General features: G+C 60.5%; 6 protein-coding genes across 6 annotated transcripts; all 6 read left to right on the forward strand.

The window, feature by feature from the left end:
* The first annotated feature begins 282 nt into the window (after nucleotides 1-282).
* Nucleotides 283-591, forward strand: LOC129783994 (feather keratin-like). Its single transcript, XM_055798264.1, has one exon. The coding sequence runs from the start codon at nucleotides 283-285 to the stop codon at nucleotides 589-591; it is 309 nt and encodes a 102-aa protein (XP_055654239.1).
* A 3,449-nt stretch (nucleotides 592-4,040) lies between these two features.
* Nucleotides 4,041-4,349, forward strand: LOC129784016 (feather keratin 1-like). Its single transcript, XM_055798790.1, has one exon. It carries the CDS (start codon nucleotides 4,041-4,043, stop codon nucleotides 4,347-4,349), a length of 309 nt encoding a protein of 102 aa, XP_055654765.1.
* A 3,449-nt stretch (nucleotides 4,350-7,798) lies between these two features.
* Nucleotides 7,799-8,107, forward strand: LOC129784017 (feather keratin 1-like). The gene has a single exon (XM_055798803.1). The coding sequence runs from the start codon at nucleotides 7,799-7,801 to the stop codon at nucleotides 8,105-8,107; it is 309 nt and encodes a 102-aa protein (XP_055654778.1).
* Nucleotides 8,108-11,553: 3,446 nt separating this feature from the next.
* Nucleotides 11,554-11,862, forward strand: LOC129784018 (feather keratin 1-like). Its single transcript, XM_055798804.1, has one exon. The coding sequence runs from the start codon at nucleotides 11,554-11,556 to the stop codon at nucleotides 11,860-11,862; it is 309 nt and encodes a 102-aa protein (XP_055654779.1).
* Nucleotides 11,863-15,311: 3,449 nt separating this feature from the next.
* On the forward strand, nucleotides 15,312-15,620 carry LOC129784019 (feather keratin 1-like). Its single transcript, XM_055798808.1, has one exon. It carries the CDS (start codon nucleotides 15,312-15,314, stop codon nucleotides 15,618-15,620), a length of 309 nt encoding a protein of 102 aa, XP_055654783.1.
* Nucleotides 15,621-19,069: 3,449 nt separating this feature from the next.
* On the forward strand, nucleotides 19,070-19,378 carry LOC129784020 (feather keratin 1-like). The gene has a single exon (XM_055798809.1). It carries the CDS (start codon nucleotides 19,070-19,072, stop codon nucleotides 19,376-19,378), a length of 309 nt encoding a protein of 102 aa, XP_055654784.1.
* Nucleotides 19,379-22,040: the final 2,662 nt, after the last annotated feature.

Consider the following 22,040-nt stretch of genomic DNA (forward strand, 5'->3'; position numbering starts at 1 on the left):
CCCCTCTCCATCACACGCTTCTCCTGACGCCTTCTCCCCCGCAGTCAACAAGGTGAGCCTGAAGCCCCTTCCCCTCCTTCTCCTGCCCCACACGCCCCGTCTCTTCCAGCACGCGCTGACACCAGACTCAGCAGCCCCCACGACTCAACACCACCACGCTCCCCGCAGCCCCACACCGCGCCTCCACACTCCCTTGCCCTCCTGTAACGACACCCCTCGCGTACACCAACACTCTCCGCTTCCTCAACACCCTCTCTTACAGGGACACTCCACACTGCAGACATGGCCTGCAAAAACCTCTGCGGCCCCTGCGGACCCACCCCGCTGGCTAACAGCTGCAACGAGCCCTGCGTCAGGCAGTGCGAGGACTCCCGTGTCGTCATCCAGCCTTCCACCGTGCTGGTCACCCTGCCGGGACCCATCCTCACCTCCTTCCCCCAGAGCACCGCCGTCGGATCATCCTCATCGGCTGCCGTGGGCAACATCCTCAGCTCCCAGGGAGTGCCCGTCTCCTCCGGCGGCTTTGGCTACGGTTACGGCCTCGGAGGCCTGGGCTGCTATGGCGCCAGAAGAGCCTGCCTGCCCTGCTAAGGGCCCTCCACACCACACACACCCTGCAAGCCACGGCATGGACTGAGGACGCACCTCCCGCCTGCTGCTGGCACGGGGACCTGCCACCCGCACCTCCTCCTCTCAAGGCACCAAGCAAAGTAGCACGGAAGGGGCCAGCCCTGGCTGCCAGGATACATGGCCCACCTACCTCCTCCTCTTCTCCCACTGTCTTCTTTGCATCGCCCCTACTGCTACGTCCGCTACTCTCCGCTGCAAACGCCTGCTCACAAGCCAAAGACCACCGGGGCACCTCCCCCACGCTGCTCCCACCGCAGGAAAGGAAGACCTCGGTGCTCTGGCAAAATCTTCTGCAAGCAAAGGACCTGGGCTGACGGTCGCCCTACTTGCACCTCAGAACGGTTCCCTTCCACTGCGTGCTCCTGCCTTTTCACTCTTTTGCCTCAATAAAATCTCCTGCATCCCAGCACCACACGCCTCCATCTCCTTTCTTCTCCCAAGGCTCTTCCACTCTAAAACGGCACAAAGCCAGGCCTCAACAGGCCGGCGGGGTTGGGGGGAAAAGGGCACTCAGCCTCTCCGAGGGCACAGGCCACCAGCGACAACACACACTCGCACCTGCAGGCATACACAGCATGACACAAGCCCAGCACTGGCTCAGAAAAAGCCTCCGATACGACAACGCTCCCTGCGCACACCTCCGACCGAGGCTCCCCGTGCCAACACACGCTTGACTAACTCTCTTCCGCACCCTCCCCAGCAAAAAAGGATCACAGAATCATTTAGAGATGGGCAGGAATCTCTGCAGAGCATGTCCTTCCACCCCAGTGCTCAAGCAGGGCCAGCTAGAGCAGATTGTCTGGGACCACAGCCACTCGCGTCTTCAGTACCTCCGAGAATGGAGCCGCCACCACCTCTTCCACTCTTTGACCACCCTCACACTGAAAAAGCCCTGCCACCTTTGCCCGGGCAATTCCAGATGCTTTCACTTCTGAACATGGCCTCTTGTCCTACCACTGATCGCAAGCCTCTGGGCACAGCCCTTCAGCCGCTTTGCAGGCCACCGCACCGGCCGCTTACGCAGCCCGCACTTTCTCAGCTCGTCTAGGAGCACGTACCAGGAGACAGCGACAAAGGCTTCCTTCAAGTACGCCTCAGCAACAGCCACTGCTCTCCCCTCGCCCAACGCCCACTCGCCTCAACGCGGAAGACACGCAGCTCACTCAAGCATGATTTGCCCTTCCAAAATCCACGCCAAACACCCCCCAACACCTTCCGTCCGTCCTGGCCTTGGCAGTGATTTCCAGCAGCATTGCTTCCATCACCTGCCCCGGGAACAGGCTCAGGCTCACCGGCCTCTGCTTTCCCAGAGCCTCCCGCACCATCTTCTGCGGGACACGAGGGGTACCAGCTCCCTTCCACTCTTCAGGAGCTGCCCCCAGGCACTATGACCTTTCCAGGAAAATGCACAGCGGCCTCACAAGGAGGCCTCCGCAATGCCAGATGCCTCGGCATTCCTGGGAGCAGCACGACAGGCCCCGGGCACTTACAAACACCCACTCCCACACCACTCCTTCCTACCTCCCTTCATCTTCCTCAGCAACAACCACAGATCACCTGACAAACAGCCTGAAAAACACTCACCTTGCCTCAGCGGGGGCAGGCCTTGCCACTCATCAACCCTTCCGCACGCACCACCACCACCACCACAGCCTCGGCTCTGCAGCCCCGTGCCGCATGCTCAAACCCAGCTCCCCTCGGCAATCGCCAAATTCCCTTTCACCCTGTCAAGCTCTGCGCAGAGAACTGGCCTCACCCCTCGACACTCGCCCCAAGCACAGACCCCACCAAAGGCCCAGGAGTGCCAGCCTCCCCTGCCTGCCGCTCCCAGCCCTGCTCCGCCTTTCAGCACACATACGGGCCCTCCAGAAACTCACCTGCCCTCGCACGCTGCCTCATACACAATCATAAGAGTCACTTCGGTTGCAAAAGACCCTTAACGTTATCGAGTCCAACCGTTAACCTAATAGTGCCAAGGCCACCACTAATCCATGTCCCTAAGCGCCATGTCTACGTGTCTTTTAAACACCTCCCACAATGGTGACTCAACCACTGCCCTGGGCAGCCCCTTCCAGTGCTTGATAACCCTCTCGGTGAAGAAATTTCTCATCATAGCCAAACTAAACTTTGCCTGGCGCAACATGAGGCCCTTTCCTCTTGCCCTAGCACTTGTTGCTAGGGATGAGAGACTGACAACCTCCTCGTTACAGCCTCCTCTCAGGTACTTGGAGACACCGATAGGGCCTCCCCTCAGCCGCCGCCTTCTGAAAATGCAGTAGCCCCGCTTCCCTCAACTGCTACTTCTAAGGCTTCTTCTCTCGATCCTTCACCGCATTCGCTGCTCTCCTTTGGATGCGTCACACCACAGCCCAAGCCCCACCTCAGGGGTCCACGATGGAGGGGCCAACACAAGCACCGGCGGAGCCAGGCAGGGCACCTCTCGTCACAGGACCGGCGAGCTCTCGGCCAGGGCTGCCAGGAAAATGGCCTGCTCTCCCAAACAGCCCTCCTCTGCCTGCCCGCACTGACACCCCCAGGGACGGATCCCAGGGGGCACAAGCCCAGACACGCAGGCCCCTTTCTCCCAGCTACAACCTTTCAAGCAAGGCGGGCAACAAGGCACACACAGAGCACGCTCAGTGGGAAAGGCCAGGCCTACAGTCAGGCTTAGCAAGCTGGCAGCAAGGCAGGCAGGGACCAAATGCCATGGAAGGGGCCGACACTCATGCCCGGCACACCTCCAAAGCCCACAACAGCCTTCCAGGCCCATGAACAAGTGGGGGCCCCTCTTCGCAACGCACCCGCAAACCACACCACACGAGTGCCACGGCATGACCTCACTGACAACACCCCACCTCTCCTATGCTTTGGCCACGTCTGCCAAATGCCCTGACACGCACCTTCCATGCAAATCCTCCCAGATACCTGCTCTCACTTCAAAGCTGACGCCAGGGACAGATGGACACATCCTCAAGAGGAGGACATGAGAAGGGAGCGTTGTGGGAAGGGACACACCCCCCACCTCATTACCTGCCAAGCTCTGGCACGCAACAGCTGCTTGCTGCAAAATGCCGTCACGCGCAAAGCCTGTCCCGCCCCCTCAGACCAGCATAAAAGACGGCCCAGCGCCTCTCTCCATCACACGCTTCTCCTGACGCCTTCTCCCCCGCAGTCAACAAGGTGAGCCTGAAGCCCCTTCCCCTCCTTCTCCTGCCCCACACGCCCCGTCTCTTCCAGCACGCGCTGACACCAGACTCAGCAGCCCCCACGACTCAACACCACCACGCTCCCCGCAGCCCCACACCGCGTCTCCACACTCCCTTGCCCTCCTGTAACGACACCCCTCGCGCCCCTCAACACCCTCCGCTTCCTCAACACCCTCTCTTACAGGGACACTCCACACCGCAGACATGGCCTGCAACAACTTCTGCAGCCCCTGCGGACCCACCCCGCTGGCTAACAGCTGCAACGAGCCCTGCGTCAGGCAGTGCGAGGACTCCCGCGTCGTCATCCAGCCTTCCACCGTGCTGGTCACCCTGCCGGGACCCATCCTCACCTCCTTCCCCCAGAGCACCGCCGTCGGATCCTCCTCATCGGCTGCTGTGGGCAACATCCTCAGCTCCCAGGGAGTGCCCGTCTCCTCCGGTGGCTTTGGCTACGGTTACGGCCTCGGAGGCCTGGGCTGCTATGGCGCCGGAAGAGCCTGCCTGCCCTGCTAAGGGCCCTCCACACCACACACACCCTGCAAGCCACGGCATGGACTGAGGACGCACCTCCCGCCTGCTGCTGGCACGGGGACCTGCCACCCGCACCTCCTCCTCTCAAGGCACCAAGCAAAGTAGCACGGAAGGGGCCAGCCCCGGCTGCCAGGATACATGGCCCACCTACCTCCTCCTCTTCTCCCACTGTCTTCTTTGCATCGCCCCTACTGCTACGTCCGCTACTCTCCGCTGCAAACGCCTGCTCACAAGCCAAAGACCACCGGGGCACCTCCCCCACGCTGCTCCCACCGCAGGAAAGGAAGACCTCGGTGCTCTGGCAAAATCTTCTGCAAGCAAAGGACCTGGGCTGACGGTCGCCCTACTTGCACCTCAGAACGGTTCCCTTCCACTGCGTGCTCCTGCCTTTTCACTCTTTTGCCTCAATAAAATCTCCTGCATCCCAGCACCACACGCCTCCATCTCCTTTCTTCTCCCAAGGCTCTTCCACTCTAAAACGGCACAAAGCCAGGCCTCAACAGGCCGGCGGGGTTGGGGGGAAAAGGGCACTCAGCCTCTCCGAGGGCACAGGCCACCAGCGACAACACACACTCGCACCTGCAGGCATACACAGCATGACACAAGCCCAGCACTGGCTCAGAAAAAGCCTCTGATACGACAACGCTCCCTGCGCACACCTCCGACCGAGGCTCCCCGTGCCAACACACGCTTGACTAACTCTCTTCCGCACCCTCCCCAGCAAAAAAGGATCACAGAATCATTTAGAGATGGGCAGGAATCTCTGCAGAGCATGTCCTTCCACCCCAGTGCTCAAGCAGGGCCAGCTAGAGCAGATTGTCTGGGACCACAGCCACTCGCGTCTTCAGTACCTCCGAGAATGGAGCCGCCACCACCTCTTCCACTCTTTGACCACCCTCACACTGAAAAAGCCCTGCCGCCTTTGCCCGGGCAATTCCAGATGCTTTCACTTCTGAACATGGCCTCTTGTCCTACCACTGATCGCAAGCCTCTGGGCACAGCCCTTCAGCCGCTTTGCAGGCCACCGCACCGGCCGCTTACGCAGCCCGCACTTTCTCAGCTCGTCTAGGAGCACGTACCAGGAGACAGCGACAAAGGCTTCCTTCAAGTACGCCTCAGCAACAGCCACTGCTCTCCCCTCGCCCAACGCCCACTCGCCTCAACGCGGAAGACACGCAGCTCACTCAAGCATGATTTGCCCTTCCAAAATCCACGCCAAACACCCCCCAACACCTTCCGTCCGTCCTGGCCTTGGCAGTGATTTCCAGCAGCATTGCTTCCATCACCTGCCCCGGGAACAGGCTCAGGCTCACCGGCCTCTGCTTTCCCAGAGCCTCCTGCACCATCTTCTGCGGGACACGAGGGGTACCAGCTCCCTTCCACTCTTCAGGAGCTGCCCCCAGGCACTATGACCTTTCCAGGAAAATGCACAGTGGCCTCACAAGGAGGCCTCCGCAATGCCAGATGCCTCGGCATTCCTGGGAGCAGCACGACAGGCCCCGGGCACTTACAAACACCCACTCCCACACCACTCCTTCCTACCTCCCTTCATCTTCCTCAGCAACAACCACAGATCACCTGACAAACAGCCTGAAAAACACTCACCTTGCCTCAGCGGGGGCAGGCCTTGCCACTCATCAACCCTTCCGCACGCACCACCACCACCACCACAGCCTCGGCTCTGCAGCCCCGTGCCGCATGCTCAAACCCAGCTCCCCTCGGCAATCGCCAAATTCCCTTTCACCCTGTCAAGCTCTGCGCAGAGAACTGGCCTCACCCCTCGACACTCGCCCCAAGCACAGACCCCACCAAAGGCCCAGGAGTGCCAGCTTCCCCTGCCTGCCGCTCCCAGCCCTGCTCCGCCTTTCAGCACACATACGGGCCCTCCAGAAACTCACCTGCCCTCGCACGCTGCCTCATACACAATCATAAGAGTCACTTCGGTTGCAAAAGACCCTTAACGTTATCGAGTCCAACCGTTAACCTAATAGTGCCAAGGCCACCACTAATCCATGTCCCTAAGCGCCATGTCTACATGTCTTTTAAACACCTCCCACAATGGTGACTCAACCACTGCCCTGGGCAGCCCCTTCCAGTGCTTGATAACCCTCTCGGTGAAGAAATTTCTCATCATAGCCAAACTAAACTTTGCCTGGCGCAACATGAGGCCCTTTCCTCTTGCCCTAGCACTTGTTGCTAGGGATGAGAGACTGACAACCTCCTCGTTACAGCCTCCTCTCAGGTACTTGGAGACACCGATAGGGCCTCCCCTCAGCCGCCGCCTTCTGAAAATGCAGTAGCCCCGCTTCCCTCAACTGCTACTTCTAAGGCTTCTTCTCTCGATCCTTCACCGCATTCGCTGCTCTCCTTTGGATGCGTCACACCACAGCCCAAGCCCCACCTCAGGGGTCCACGATGGAGGGGCCAACACAAGCACCGGCGGAGCCAGGCAGGGCACCTCTCGTCACAGGACCGGCGAGCTCTCAGCCAGGGCTGCCAGGAAAATGGCCTGCTCTCCCAAACAGCCCTCCTCTGCCTGCCCGCACTGACACCCCCAGGGACGGATCCCAGGGGGCACAAGCCCAGACACGCAGGCCCCTTTCTCCCAGCTACAACCTTTCAAGCAAGGCAGGCAACAAGGCACACACAGAGCACGCTCAGTGGGAAAGGCCAGGCCTACAGTCAGGCTTAGCAAGCTGGCAGCAAGGCAGGCAGGGACCAAATGCCATGGAAGGGGCCGACACTCATGCCCGGCACACCTCCAAAGCCCACAACAGCCTTCCAGGCCCATGAACAAGTGGGGGCCCCTCTTCGCAACGCACCCGCAAACCACACCACACGAGTGCCACGGCATGACCTCACTGACAACACCCCACCTCTCCTATGCTTTGGCCACGTCTGCCAAATGCCCTGACACGCACCTTCCATGCAAATCCTCCCAGATACCTGCTCTCACTTCAAAGCTGACGCCAGGGACAGATGGACACATCCTCAAGAGGAGGACATGAGAAGGGAGCGTTGTGGGAAGGGACACACCCCCCACCTCATTACCTGCCAAGCTCTGGCACGCAACAGCTGCTTGCTGCAAAATGCCGTCACGTGCAAAGCCTGTCCCGCCCCCTCAGACCAGCATAAAAGACGGCCCAGCGCCTCTCTCCATCACACGCTTCTCCTGACGCCTTCTCCCCCGCAGTCAACAAGGTGAGCCTGAAGCCCCTTCCCCTCCTTCTCCTGCCCCACACGCCCCGTCTCTTCCAGCACGCGCTGACACCAGACTCAGCAGCCCCCACGACTCAACACCACCACGCTCCCCGCAGCCCCACACCGCGTCTCCACACTCCCTTGCCCTCCTGTAACGACACCCCTCGCGCCCCTCAACACCCTCCGCTTCCTCAACACCCTCTCTTACAGGGACACTCCACACCGCAGACATGGCCTGCAACAACTTCTGCAGCCCCTGCGGACCCACCCCGCTGGCTAACAGCTGCAACGAGCCCTGCGTCAGGCAGTGCGAGGACTCCCGCGTCGTCATCCAGCCTTCCACCGTGCTGGTCACCCTGCCGGGACCCATCCTCACCTCCTTCCCCCAGAGCACCGCCGTCGGATCCTCCTCATCGGCTGCTGTGGGCAACATCCTCAGCTCCCAGGGAGTGCCCGTCTCCTCCGGTGGCTTTGGCTACGGTTACGGCCTCGGAGGCCTGGGCTGCTATGGCGCCGGAAGAGCCTGCCTGCCCTGCTAAGGGCCCTCCACACCACACACACCCTGCAAGCCACGGCATGGACTGAGGACGCACCTCCCGCCTGCTGCTGGCACGGGGACCTGCCACCCGCACCTCCTCCTCTCAAGGCACCAAGCAAAGTAGCACGGAAGGGGCCAGCCCCGGCTGCCAGGATACATGGCCCACCTACCTCCTCCTCTTCTCCCACTGTCTTCTTTGCATCGCCCCTACTGCTACGTCCGCTACTCTCCGCTGCAAACGCCTGCTCACAAGCCAAAGACCACCGGGGCACCTCCCCCACGCTGCTCCCACCGCAGGAAAGGAAGACCTCGGTGCTCTGGCAAAATCTTCTGCAAGCAAAGGACCTGGGCTGACGGTCGCCCTACTTGCACCTCAGAACGGTTCCCTTCCACTGCATGCTCCTGCTTTTCACTCTTTTGCCTCAATAAAATCTCCTGCATCCCAGCACCACACGCCTCCATCTCCTTTCTTCTCCCAAGGCTCTTCCACTCTAAAACGGCACAAAGCCAGGCCTCAACAGGCCGGCGGGGTTGGGGGGAGAAGGGCACTCAGCCTCTCCGAGGGCACAGGCCACCAGCGACAACACACACTCGCACCTGCAGGCATACACAGTATGACACAAGCCCAGCAGTGGCTCAGAAAAAGCCTCTGATACGACAACGCTCCCTGCGCACACCTCCGACCGAGGCTCCCCGTGCCAACACACGCTTGACTAACTCTCTTCCGCACCCTCCCCAGCAAAAAAGGATCACAGAATCATTTAGAGATGGGCAGGAATCTCTGCAGAGCATGTCCTTCCACCCCAGTGCTCAAGCAGGGCCAGCTAGAGCAGATTGTCTGGGACCACAGCCACTCGCGTCTTCAGTACCTCCGAGAATGGAGCCGCCACCACCTCTTCCACTCTTTGACCACCCTCACACTGAAAAAGCCCTGCCGCCTTTGCCCGGGCAATTCCAGATGCTTTCACTTCTGAACATGGCCTCTTGTCCTACCACTGATCGCAAGCCTCTGGGCACAGCCCTTCAGCCGCTTTGCAGGCCACCGCACCGGCCGCTTACGCAGCCCGCACTTTCTCAGCTCGTCTAGGAGCACGTACCAGGAGACAGCGACAAAGGCTTCCTTCAAGTACGCCTCAGCAACAGCCACTGCTCTCCCCTCGCCCAACGCCCACTCGCCTCAACGCGGAAGACACGCAGCTCACTCAAGCATGATTTGCCCTTCCAAAATCCACGCCAAACACCCCCCAACACCTTCCGTCCGTCCTGGCCTTGGCAGTGATTTCCAGCAGCATTGCTTCCATCACCTGCCCCGGGAACAGGCTCAGGCTCACCGGCCTCTGCTTTCCCAGAGCCTCCCGCACCATCTTCTGCGGGACACGAGGGGTACCAGCTCCCTTCCACTCTTCAGGAGCTGCCCCCAGGCACTATGACCTTTCCAGGAAAATGCACAGCGGCCTCACAAGGAGGCCTCCGCAATGCCAGATGCCTCGGCATTCCTGGGAGCAGCACGACAGGCCCCGGGCACTTACAAACACCCACTCCCACACCACTCCTTCCTACCTCCCTTCATCTTCCTCAGCAACAACCACAGATCACCTGACAAACAGCCTGAAAAACACTCACCTTGCCTCAGCGGGGGCAGGCCTTGCCACTCATCAACCCTTCCGCACGCACCACCACCACCACCACAGCCTCGGCTCTGCAGCCCCGTGCCGCATGCTCAAACCCAGCTCCCCTCGGCAATCGCCAAAATCCCTTTCACCCTGTCAAGCTCTGCGCAGAGAACTGGCCTCACCCCTCGACACTCGCCCCAAGCACAGACCCCACCAAAGGCCCAGGAGTGCCAGCCTCCCCTGCCTGCCGCTCCCAGCCCTGCTCCGCCTTTCAGCACACATACGGGCTCTCCAGAAACTCACCTGCCCTCGCACGCTGCCTCATACACAATCATAAGAGTCACTTCGGTTGCAAAAGACCCTTAACGTTATCGAGTCCAACCGTTAACCTAATAGTGCCAAGGCCACCACTAATCCATGTCCCTAAGCGCCACGTCTACATGTCTTTTAAACACCTCCCACAATGGTGACTCAACCACTGCCCTGGGCAGCCCCTTCCAGTGCTTGATAACCCTCTCGGTGAAGAAATTTCTCATCATAGCCAAACTAAACTTTGCCTGGCGCAACATGAGGCCCTTTCCTCTTGCCCTAGCACTTGTTGCTAGGGATGAGAGACTGACAACCTCCTTGTTACAGCCTCCTCTCAGGTACTTGGAGACACCGATAGGGCCTCCCCTCAGCCACCACCTTCTGAAAACGCAGTAGCCCCGCTTCCCTCAACTGCTACTTCTAAGGCTTCTTCTCTCGATCCTTCACCGCATTCGCTGCTCTCCTTTGGATGCGTCACACCACAGCCCAAGCCCCACCTCAGGGGTCCACGATGGAGGGGCCAACACAAGCACCGGCGGAGCCAGGCAGGGCACCTCTCGTCACAGGACCGGCGAGCTCTCAGCCAGGGCTGCCAGGAAAATGGCCTGCTCTCCCAAACAGCCCTCCTCTGCCTGCCCGCACTGACACCCCCAGGGACGGATCCCAGGGGGCACAAGCCCAGACACGCAGGCCCCTTTCTCCCAGCTACAACCTTTCAAGCAAGGCGGGCAACAAGGCACACACAGAGCACGCTCAGTGGGAAAGGCCAGGCCTACAGTCAGGCTTAGCAAGCTGGCAGCAAGGCGGGCAGGGACCAAATGCCATGGAAGGGGCCGACACTCATGCCCGGCACACCTCCAAAGCCCACAACAGCCTTCCAGGCCCATGAACAAGTGGGGGCCCCTCTTCGCAACGCACCCGCAAACCACACCACACGAGTGCCACGGCATGACCTCACTGACAACACCCCACCTCTCCTATGCTTTGGCCACGTCTGCCAAATGCCCTGACACGCACCTTCCATGCAAATCCTCCCAGATACCTGCTCTCACTTCAAAGCTGACGCCAGGGACAGACGGACACGTCCTCAAGAGGACGACATGAGAAGGGAGCGTTGTGGGAAGGGACACACCCCCCACCTCATTACCTGCCAAGCTCTGGCACGCAACAGCTGCTTGCTGCAAAATGCCGTCACGCGCATCCTGTCCCGCCCCCTCAGACCAGCATAAAAGACGGCCCAGCGCCTCTCTCCATCACACGCTTCTCCTGACGCCTTCTCCCCCGCAGTCAACAAGGTGAGCCTGAAGCCCCTTCCCCTCCTTCTCCTGCCCCACACGCCCCGTCTCTTCCAGCACGCGCTGACACCAGACTCAGCAGCCCCCACGACTCAACACCACCACGCTCCCCGCAGCCCCACACCGCGTCTCCACACTCCCTTGCCCTCCTGTAACGACACCCCTCGCGCCCCCCAACACCCTCCGCTTCCTCAACACCCTCTCTTACAGGGACACTCCACACCGCAGACATGGCCTGCAACAACTTCTGCAGCCCCTGCGGACCCACCCCGCTGGCTAACAGCTGCAACGAGCCCTGCGTCAGGCAGTGCGAGGACTCCCGCGTCGTCATCCAGCCTTCCACCGTGCTGGTCACCCTGCCGGGACCCATCCTCACCTCCTTCCCCCAGAGCACCGCCGTCGGATCCTCCTCATCGGCTGCTGTGGGCAACATCCTCAGCTCCCAGGGAGTGCCCATCTCCTCCGGCGGCTTTGGCTACGGTTACGGCCTCGGAGGCCTGGGCTGCTATGGCGCCGGAAGAGCCTGCCTGCCCTGCTAAGGGCCCTCCACACCACACACACCCTGCAAGCCACGGCATGGACTGAGGACGCACCTCCCGCCTGCTGCTGGCACGGGGATCTGCCACCCGCACCTCCTCCTCTCAAGGCACCAAGCAAAGTAGCACGGAAGGGGCCAGCCCCGGCTGCCAGGATACATGGCCCACCTACCTCCTCCTCTTCTCCCACTGTCTTCTTTGCATCGCCCCTACTGCTACGTCCGCTACTCTCCGCTGCAAACGCCTGCTCACAAGCCAAAGACCACCGGGGCACCTCCCCCGCGCTGCTCCCACCGCAGGAAAGGAAGACCTCGGTGCTCTGGCAAAATCTTCTGCAAGCAAAGGACCTGGGCTGACGGTCGCCCTACTTGCACCTCAGAACGGTTCCCTTCCACTGCGTGCTCCTGCCTTTTCACTCTTTTGCCTCAATAAAATCTCCTGCATCCCAGCACCACACGCCTCCATCTCCTTTCTTCTCCCAAGGCTCTTCCACTCTAAAACGGCACAAAGCCAGGCCTCAACAGGCCGGCGGGGTTGGGGGGAAAAGGGCACTCAGCCTCTCCGAGGGCACAGGCCACCAGCGACAACACACACTCGCACCTGCAGGCATACACAGCATGACACAAGCCCAGCACTGGCTCAGAAAAAGCCTCTGATACGACAACGCTCCCTGCGCACACCTCCGACCGAGGCTCCCCGTGCCAACACACGCTTGACTAACTCTCTTCCGCACCCTCCCCAGCAAAAAAGGATCACAGAATCATTTAGAGATGGGCAGGAATCTCTGCAGAGCATGTCCTTCCACCCCAGTGCTCAAGCAGGGCCAGCTAGAGCAGATTGTCTGGGACCACAGCCACTCGCGTCTTCAGTACCTCCGAGAATGGAGCCGCCACCACCTCTTCCACTCTTTGACCACCCTCACACTGAAAAAGCCCTGCCGCCTTTGCCCGGGCAATTCCAGATGCTTTCACTTCTGAACATGGCCTCTTGTCCTACCACTGATCGCAAGCCTCTGGGCACAGCCCTTCAGCCGCTTTGCAGGCCACCGCAGCGGCCGCTTACGCAGCCCGCACTTTCTCAGCTCGTCTAGGAGCACGTACCAGGAGACAGCGACAAAGGCTTCCTTCAAGTACGCCTCAGCAACAGCCACTGCTCTCCCCTCGCCCAACGCCCACTCGCCTCAACGCGGAAGACACGCAGCTCACTCAAGCATGATTTGCCCTTCCAAAATCCACGCCAAACACCCCCCAACACCTTCCGTCCGTCCTGGCCTTGGCAGTGATTTCCAGCAGCATTGCTTCCATCACCTGCCCCGGGAACAGGCTCAGGCTCACCGGCCTCTGCTTTCCCAGAGCCTCCCGCACCATCTTCTGCGGGACACGAGGGGTACCAGCTCCCTTCCACTCTTCAGGAGCTGCCCCCAGGCACTATGACCTTTCCAGGAAAATGCACAGCGGCCTCACAAGGAGGCCTCCGCAATGCCAGATGCCTCGGCATTCCTGGGAGCAGCATGACAGGCCCCGGGCACTTACAAACACCCACTCCCACACCACTCCTTCCTACCTCCCTTCATCTTCCTCAGCAACAACCACAGATCACCTGACAAACAGCCTGAAAAACACTCACCTTGCCTCAGCGGGGGCAGGCCTTGCCACTCATCAACCCTTCCGCACGCACCACCACCACCACCACAGCCTCGGCTCTGCAGCCCCGTGCCGCATGCTCAAACCCAGCTCCCCTCGGCAATCGCCAAAATCCCTTTCACCCTGTCAAGCTCTGCGCAGAGAACTGGCCTCACCCCTCGACACTCGCCCCAAGCACAGACCCCACCAAAGGCCCAGGAGTGCCAGCTTCCCCTGCCTGCCGCTCCCAGCCCTGCTCCGCCTTTCAGCACACATACGGGCTCTCCAGAAACTCACCTGCCCTCGCACGCTGCCTCATACACAATCATAAGAGTCACTTCGGTTGCAAAAGACCCTTAACGTTATCGAGTCCAACCGTTAACCTAATAGTGCCAAGGCCACCACTAATCCATGTCCCTAAGCGCCACGACTACGTGTCTTTTAAACACCTCCCACAATGGTGACTCAACCACTGCCCTGGGCAGCCCCTTCCAGTGCTTGATAACCCTCTCGGTGAAGAAATTTCTCATCATAGCCAAACTAAACTTTGCCTGGCGCAACATGAGGCCCTTTCCTCTTGCCCTAGCACTTGTTGCTAGGGATGAGAGACTGACAACCTCCTTGTTACAGCCTCCTCTCAGGTACTTGGAGACACCAATAGGGCCTCCCCTCAGCCGCCACCTTCTGAAAACGCAGTAGCCCCGCTTCCCTCAACCGCTACTTCTAAGGCTTCTTCTCTCGATCCTTCACCGCATTCGCTGCTCTCCTTTGGATGCGTCACACCACAGCCCAAGCCCCACCTCAGGGGTCCACGATGGAGGGGCCAACACAAGCACCGGCGGAGCCAGGCAGGGCACCTCTCGTCACAGGACCGGCGAGCTCTCAGCCAGGGCTGCCAGGAAAATGGCCTGCTCTCCCAAACAGCCCTCCTCTGCCTGCCCGCACTGACACCCCCAGGGACGGATCCCAGGGGGCACAAGCCCAGACACGCAGGCCCCTTTCTCCCAGCTACAACCTTTCAAGCAAGGCGGGCAACAAGGCACACACAGAGCACGCTCAGTGGGAAAGGCCAGGCCTACAGTCAGGCTTAGCAAGCTGGCAGCAAGGCGGGCAGGGACCAAATGCCATGGAAGGGGCCGACACTCATGCCCGGCACACCTCCAAAGCCCACAACAGCCGTCCAGGCCCATGAACAAGTGGGGGCCCCTCTTCGCAACGCACCCGCAAACCACACCACACGAGTGCCACGGCATGACCTCACTGACAACACCCCACCTCTCCTATGCTTTGGCCACGTCTGCCAAATGCCCTGACACGCACCTTCCATGCAAATCCTCCCAGATACCTGCTCTCACTTCAAAGCTGACGCCAGGGACAGACGGACACGTCCTCAAGAGGACGACATGAGAAGGGAGCGTTGTGGGAAGGGACACACCCCCCACCTCATTACCTGCCAAGCTCTGGCACGCAACAGCTGCTTGCTGCAAAATGCCGTCACGCGCAAAGCCTGTCCCGCCCCCTCAGACCAGCATAAAAGACGGCCCAGCGCCTCTCTCCATCACACGCTTCTCCTGACGCCTTCTCCCCCGCAGTCAACAAGGTGAGCCTGAAGCCCCTTCCCCTCCTTCTCCTGCCCCACACGCCCCGTCTCTTCCAGCACGCGCTGACACCAGACTCAGCAGCCCCCACGACTCAACACCACCACGCTCCCCGCAGCCCCACACCGCGTCTCCACACTCCCTTGCCCTCCTGTAACGACACCCCTCGCGCCCCCCAACACCCTCCGCTTCCTCAACACCCTCTCTTACAGGGACACTCCACACCGCAGACATGGCCTGCAACAACTTCTGCAGCCCCTGCGGACCCACCCCGCTGGCTAACAGCTGCAACGAGCCCTGCGTCAGGCAGTGCGAGGACTCCCGCGTCGTCATCCAGCCTTCCACCGTGCTGGTCACCCTGCCGGGACCCATCCTCACCTCCTTCCCCCAGAGCACCGCCGTCGGATCCTCCTCATCGGCTGCTGTGGGCAACATCCTCAGCTCCCAGGGAGTGCCCATCTCCTCCGGCGGCTTTGGCTACGGTTACGGCCTCGGAGGCCTGGGCTGCTATGGCGCCGGAAGAGCCTGCCTGCCCTGCTAAGGGCCCTCCACACCACACACACCCTGCAAGCCACGGCATGGACTGAGGACGCACCTCCCGCCTGCTGCTGGCACGGGGACCTGCCACCCGCACCTCCTCCTCTCAAGGCACCAAGCAAAGTAGCACGGAAGGGGCCAGCCCCGGCTGCCAGGATACATGGCCCACCTACCTCCTCCTCTTCTCCCACTGTCTTCTTTGCATCGCCCCTACTGCTACGTCCGCTACTCTCCGCTGCAAACGCCTGCTCACAAGCCAAAGACCACCGGGGCACCTCCCCCACGCTGCTCCCACCGCAGGAAAGGAAGACCTCGGTGCTCTGGCAAAATCTTCTGCAAGCAAAGGACCTGGGCTGACGGTCGCCCTACTTGCACCTCAGAACGGTTCCCTTCCACTGCGTGCTCCTGCCTTTTCACTCTTTTGCCTCAATAAAATCTCCTGCATCCCAGCACCACACGCCTCCATCTCCTTTCTTCTCCCAAGGCTCTTCCACTCTAAAACGGCACAAAGCCAGGCCTCAACAGGCCGGCGGGGTTGGGGGGAAAAGGGCACTCAGCCTCTCCGAGGGCACAGGCCACCAGCGACAACACACACTCGCACCTGCAGGCATACACAGCATGACACAAGCCCAGCACTGGCTCAGAAAAAGCCTCTGATACGACAACGCTCCCTGCGCACACCTCCGACCGAGGCTCCCCGTGCCAACACACGCTTGACTAACTCTCTTCCGCACCCTCCCCAGCAAAAAAGGATCACAGAATCATTTAGAGATGGGCAGGAATCTCTGCAGAGCATGTCCTTCCACCCCAGTGCTCAAGCAGGGCCAGCTAGAGCAGATTGTCTGGGACCACAGCCACTCGCGTCTTCAGTACCTCCGAGAATGGAGCCGCCACCACCTCTTCCACTCTTTGACCACCCTCACACTGAAAAAGCCCTGCCGCCTTTGCCCGGGCAATTCCAGATGCTTTCACTTCTGAACATGGCCTCTTGTCCTACCACTGATCGCAAGCCTCTGGGCACAGCCCTTCAGCCGCTTTGCAGGCCACCGCAGCGGCCGCTTACGCAGCCCGCACTTTCTCAGCTCGTCTAGGAGCACGTACCAGGAGACAGCGACAAAGGCTTCCTTCAAGTACGCCTCAGCAACAGCCACTGCTCTCCCCTCGCCCAACGCCCACTCGCCTCAACGCGGAAGACACGCAGCTCACTCAAGCATGATTTGCCCTTCCAAAATCCACGCCAAACACCCCCCAACACCTTCCGTCCGTCCTGGCCTTGGCAGTGATTTCCAGCAGCATTGCTTCCATCACCTGCCCCGGGAACAGGCTCAGGCTCACCGGCCTCTGCTTTCCCAGAGCCTCCCGCACCATCTTCTGCGGGACACGAGGGGTACCAGCTCCCTTCCACTCTTCAGGAGCTGCCCCCAGGCACTATGACCTTTCCAGGAAAATGCACAGCGGCCTCACAAGGAGGCCTCCGCAATGCCAGATGCCTCGGCATTCCTGGGAGCAGCATGACAGGCCCCGGGCACTTACAAACACCCACTCCCACACCACTCCTTCCTACCTCCCTTCATCTTCCTCAGCAACAACCACAGATCACCTGACAAACAGCCTGAAAAACACTCACCTTGCCTCAGCGGGGGCAGGCCTTGCCACTCATCAACCCTTCCGCACGCACCACCACCACCACCACAGCCTCGGCTCTGCAGCCCCGTGCCGCATGCTCAAACCCAGCTCCCCTCGGCAATCGCCAAAATCCCTTTCACCCTGTCAAGCTCTGCGCAGAGAACTGGCCTCACCCCTCGACACTCGCCCCAAGCACAGACCCCACCAAAGGCCCAGGAGTGCCAGCTTCCCCTGCCTGCCGCTCCCAGCCCTGCTCCGCCTTTCAGCACACATACGGGCTCTCCAGAAACTCACCTGCCCTCGCACGCTGCCTCATACACAATCATAAGAGTCACTTCGGTTGCAAAAGACCCTTAACGTTATCGAGTCCAACCGTTAACCTAATAGTGCCAAGGCCACCACTAATCCATGTCCCTAAGCGCCACGACTACGTGTCTTTTAAACACCTCCCACAATGGTGACTCAACCACTGCCCTGGGCAGCCCCTTCCAGTGCTTGATAACCCTCTCGGTGAAGAAATTTCTCATCATAGCCAAACTAAACTTTGCCTGGCGCAACATGAGGCCCTTTCCTCTTGCCCTAGCACTTGTTGCTAGGGATGAGAGACTGACAACCTCCTCGTTACAGCCTCCTCTCAGGTACTTGGAGACACCGATAGGGCCTCCCCTCAGCCGCCACCTTCTGAAAACGCAGTAGCCCCGCTTCCCTCAACCGCTACTTCTAAGGCTTCTTCTCTCGATCCTTCACCGCATTCGCTGCTCTCCTTTGGATGCGTCACACCACAGCCCAAGCCCCACCTCAGGGGTCCACGATGGAGGGGCCAACACAAGCACCGGCGGAGCCAGGCAGGGCACCTCTCGTCACAGGACCGGCGAGCTCTCAGCCAGGGCTGCCAGGAAAATGGCCTGCTCTCCCAAACAGCCCTCCTCTGCCTGCCTGCACTGACACCCCCAGGGACGGATCCCAGGGGGCACAAGCCCAGACACGCAGGCCCCTTTCTCCCAGCTACAACCTTTCAAGCAAGGCGGGCAACAAGGCACACACAGAGCACGCTCAGTGGGAAAGGCCAGGCCTACAGTCAGGCTTAGCAAGCTGGCAGCAAGGCGGGCAGGGACCAAATGCCATGGAAGGGGCCGACACTCATGCCCGGCACACCTCCAAAGCCCACAACAGCCGTCCAGGCCCATGAACACGTGGGGGCCCCTCTTCGCAACGCACCCGCAAACCACACCACACGAGTGCCACGGCATGACCTCACTGACAACACCCCACCTCTCCTATGCTTTGGCCACGTCTGCCAAATGCCCTGACACGCACCTTCCATGCAAATCCTCCCAGATACCTGCTCTCACTTCAAAGCTGACGCCAGGGACAGACGGACACGTCCTCAAGAGGACGACATGAGAAGGGAGCGTTGTGGGAAGGGACACACCCCCCACCTCATTACCTGCCAAGCTCTGGCACGCAACAGCTGCTTGCTGCAAAATGCCGTCACGCGCAAAGCCTGTCCCGCCCCCTCAGACCAGCATAAAAGACGGCCCAGCGCCTCTCTCCATCACACGCTTCTCCTGACGCCTTCTCCCCCGCAGTCAACAAGGTGAGCCTGAAGCCCCTTCCCCTCCTTCTCCTGCCCCACACGCCCCGTCTCTTCCAGCACGCGCTGACACCAGACTCAGCAGCCCCCACGACTCAACACCACCACGCTCCCCGCAGCCCCACACCGCGCCTCCACACTCCCTTGCCCTCCTGTAATGACACCCCTCGCGCCCCTCAACACCCTCCGCTTCCTCAACACCCTCTCTTACAGGGACACTCCACACCGCAGACATGGCCTGCAACAACTTCTGCAGCCCCTGCGGACCCACCCCGCTGGCTAACAGCTGCAACGAGCCCTGCGTCAGGCAGTGCGAGGACTCCCGCGTCGTCATCCAGCCTTCCACCGTGCTGGTCACCCTGCCGGGACCCATCCTCACCTCCTTCCCCCAGAGCACCGCCGTCGGATCCTCCTCATCGGCTGCTGTGGGCAACATCCTCAGCTCCCAGGGAGTGCCCGTCTCCTCCGGTGGCTTTGGCTACGGTTACGGCCTCGGAGGCCTGGGCTGCTATGGCGCCGGAAGAGCCTGCCTGCCCTGCTAAGGGCCCTCCACACCACACACACCCTGCAAGCCACGGCATGGACTGAGGACGCACCTCCCGCCTGCTGCTGGCACGGGGACCTGCCACCCGCACCTCCTCCTCTCAAGGCACCAAGCAAAGTAGCACGGAAGGGGCCAGCCCCGGCTGCCAGGATACATGGCCCACCTACCTCCTCCTCTTCTCCCACTGTCTTCTTTGCATCGCCCCTACTGCTACGTCCGCTACTCTCCGCTGCAAACGCCTGCTCACAAGCCAAAGACCACTGGGGCACCTCCCCCACGCTGCTCCCACCGCAGGAAAGGAAGACCTCGGTGCTCTGGCAAAATCTTCTGCAAGCAAAGGACCTGGGCTGACGGTCGCCCTACTTGCACCTCAGAACGGTTCCCTTCCACTGCGTGCTCCTGCTTTTCACTCTTTTGCCTCAATAAAATCTCCTGCATCCCAGCACCACACGCCTCCATCTCCTTTCTTCTCCCAAGGCTCTTCCACTCTAAAACGGCACAAAGCCAGGCCTCAACAGGCCGGCGGGGTTGGGGGGAAAAGGGCACTCAGCCTCTCCGAGGGCACAGGCCACCAGCGACAACACACACTCGCACCTGCAGGCATACACAGCATGACACAAGCCCAGCACTGGCTCAGAAAAAGCCTCTGATACGACAACGCTCCCTGCGCACACCTCCGACCGAGGCTCCCCGTGCCAACACACGCTTGACTAACTCTCTTCCGCACCCTCCCCAGCAAAAAAGGATCACAGAATCATTTAGAGATGGGCAGGAATCTCTGCAGAGCATGTCCTTCCACCCCAGTGCTCAAGCAGGGCCAGCTAGAGCAGATTGTCTGGGACCACAGCCACTCGCGTCTTCAGTACCTCCGAGAATGGAGCCGCCACCACCTCTTCCACTCTTTGACCACCCTCACACTGAAAAAGCCCTGCCGCCTTTGCCCGGGCAATTCCAGATGCTTTCACTTCTGAACATGGCCTCTTGTCCTACCACTGATCGCAAGCCTCTGGGCACAGCCCTTCAGCCGCTTTGCAGGCCACCGCACCGGCCGCTTACGCAGCCCGCACTTTCTCAGCTCGTCTAGGAGCACGTACCAGGAGACAGCGACAAAGGCTTCCTTCAAGTACGCCTCAGCAACAGCCACTGCTCTCCCCTCGCCCAACGCCCACTCGCCTCAACGCGGAAGACACGCAGCTCACTCAAGCATGATTTGCCCTTCCAAAATCCACGCCAAACACCCCCCAACACCTTCCGTCCGTCCTGGCCTTGGCAGTGATTTCCAGCAGCATTGCTTCCATCACCTGCCCCGGGAACAGGCTCAGGCTCACCGGCCTCTGCTTTCCCAGAGCCTCCCGCACCATCTTCTGCGGGACACGAGGGGTACCAGCTCCCTTCCACTCTTCAGGAGCTGCCCCCAGGCACTATGACCTTTCCAGGAAAATGCACAGCGGCCTCACAAGGAGGCCTCCGCAATGCCAGATGCCTCGGCATTCCTGGGAGCAGCACGACAGGCCCCGGGCACTTACAAACACCCACTCCCACACCACTCCTTCCTACCTCCCTTCATCTTCCTCAGCAACAACCACAGATCACCTGACAAACAGCCTGAAAAACACTCACCTTGCCTCAGCGGGGGCAGGCCTTGCCACTCATCAACCCTTCTGCACGCACCACCACCACCACCACAGCCTCGGCTCTGCAGCCCCGTGCCGCATGCTCAAACCCAGCTCCCCTCGGCAATCGCCAAATTCCCTTTCACCCTGTCAAGCTCTGCGCAGAGAACTGGCCTCACCCCTCGACACTCGCCCCAAGCACAGACCCCACCAAAGGCCCAGGAGTGCCAGCCTCCCCTGCCTGCCGCTCCCAGCCCTGCTCCGCCTTTCAGCACACATACGGGCTCTCCAGAAACTCACCTGCCCTCGCACGCTGCCTCATACACAATCATAAGAGTCACTTCGGTTGCAAAAGACCCTTAACGTTATCGAGTCCAACCGTTAACCTAATAGTGCCAAGGCCACCACTAATCCATGTCCCTAAGCGCCACGTCTACATGTCTTTTAAACACCTCCCACAATGGTGACTCAACCACTGCCCTGGGCAGCCCCTTCCAGTGCTTGATAACCCTCTCGGTGAAGAAATTTCTCATCATAGCCAAACTAAACTTTGCCTGGCGCAACATGAGGCCCTTTCCTCTTGCCCTAGCACTTGTTGCTAGGGATGAGAGACTGACAACCTCCTTGTTACAGCCTCCTCTCAGGTACTTGGAGACACCGATAGGGCCTCCCCTCAGCCACCACCTTCTGAAAACGCAGTAGCCCCGCTTCCCTCAACTGCTACTTCTAAGGCTTCTTCTCTCGATCCTTCACCGCATTCGCTGCTCTCCTTTGGATGCGTCACACCACAGCCCAAGCCCCACCTCAGGGGTCCACGATGGAGGGGCCAACACAAGCACCGGCGGAGCCAGGCAGGGCACCTCTCGTCACAGGACCGGCGAGCTCTCAGCCAGGGCTGCCAGGAAAATGGCCTGCTCTCCCAAACAGCCCTCCTCTGCCTGCCCGCACTGACACCCCCAGGGACGGATCCCAGGGGGCACAAGCCCAGACACGCAGGCCCCTTTCTCCCAGCTACAACCTTTCAAGCAAGGCGGGCAACAAGGCACA

The sequence above is a fragment of the Falco peregrinus genome, chromosome 3 (assembly GCF_023634155.1).
Source record: "Falco peregrinus isolate bFalPer1 chromosome 3, bFalPer1.pri, whole genome shotgun sequence".
Classification (NCBI taxonomy): domain Eukaryota; kingdom Metazoa; phylum Chordata; class Aves; order Falconiformes; family Falconidae; genus Falco; species Falco peregrinus.

Excerpts from the sequence above, each read along its gene's own strand:
- LOC129783994 (XM_055798264.1), top strand. The coding sequence starts at position 283 with ATGGCCTGCAAAAACCTCTGCGGCCCCTGCGGACCCACCCCGCTGGCT.
- LOC129784016 (XM_055798790.1), top strand. The coding sequence starts at position 4,041 with ATGGCCTGCAACAACTTCTGCAGCCCCTGCGGACCCACCCCGCTGGCT.
- LOC129784017 (XM_055798803.1), top strand. The coding sequence starts at position 7,799 with ATGGCCTGCAACAACTTCTGCAGCCCCTGCGGACCCACCCCGCTGGCT.
- LOC129784018 (XM_055798804.1), top strand. The coding sequence starts at position 11,554 with ATGGCCTGCAACAACTTCTGCAGCCCCTGCGGACCCACCCCGCTGGCT.
- LOC129784019 (XM_055798808.1), top strand. The coding sequence starts at position 15,312 with ATGGCCTGCAACAACTTCTGCAGCCCCTGCGGACCCACCCCGCTGGCT.
- LOC129784020 (XM_055798809.1), top strand. The coding sequence starts at position 19,070 with ATGGCCTGCAACAACTTCTGCAGCCCCTGCGGACCCACCCCGCTGGCT.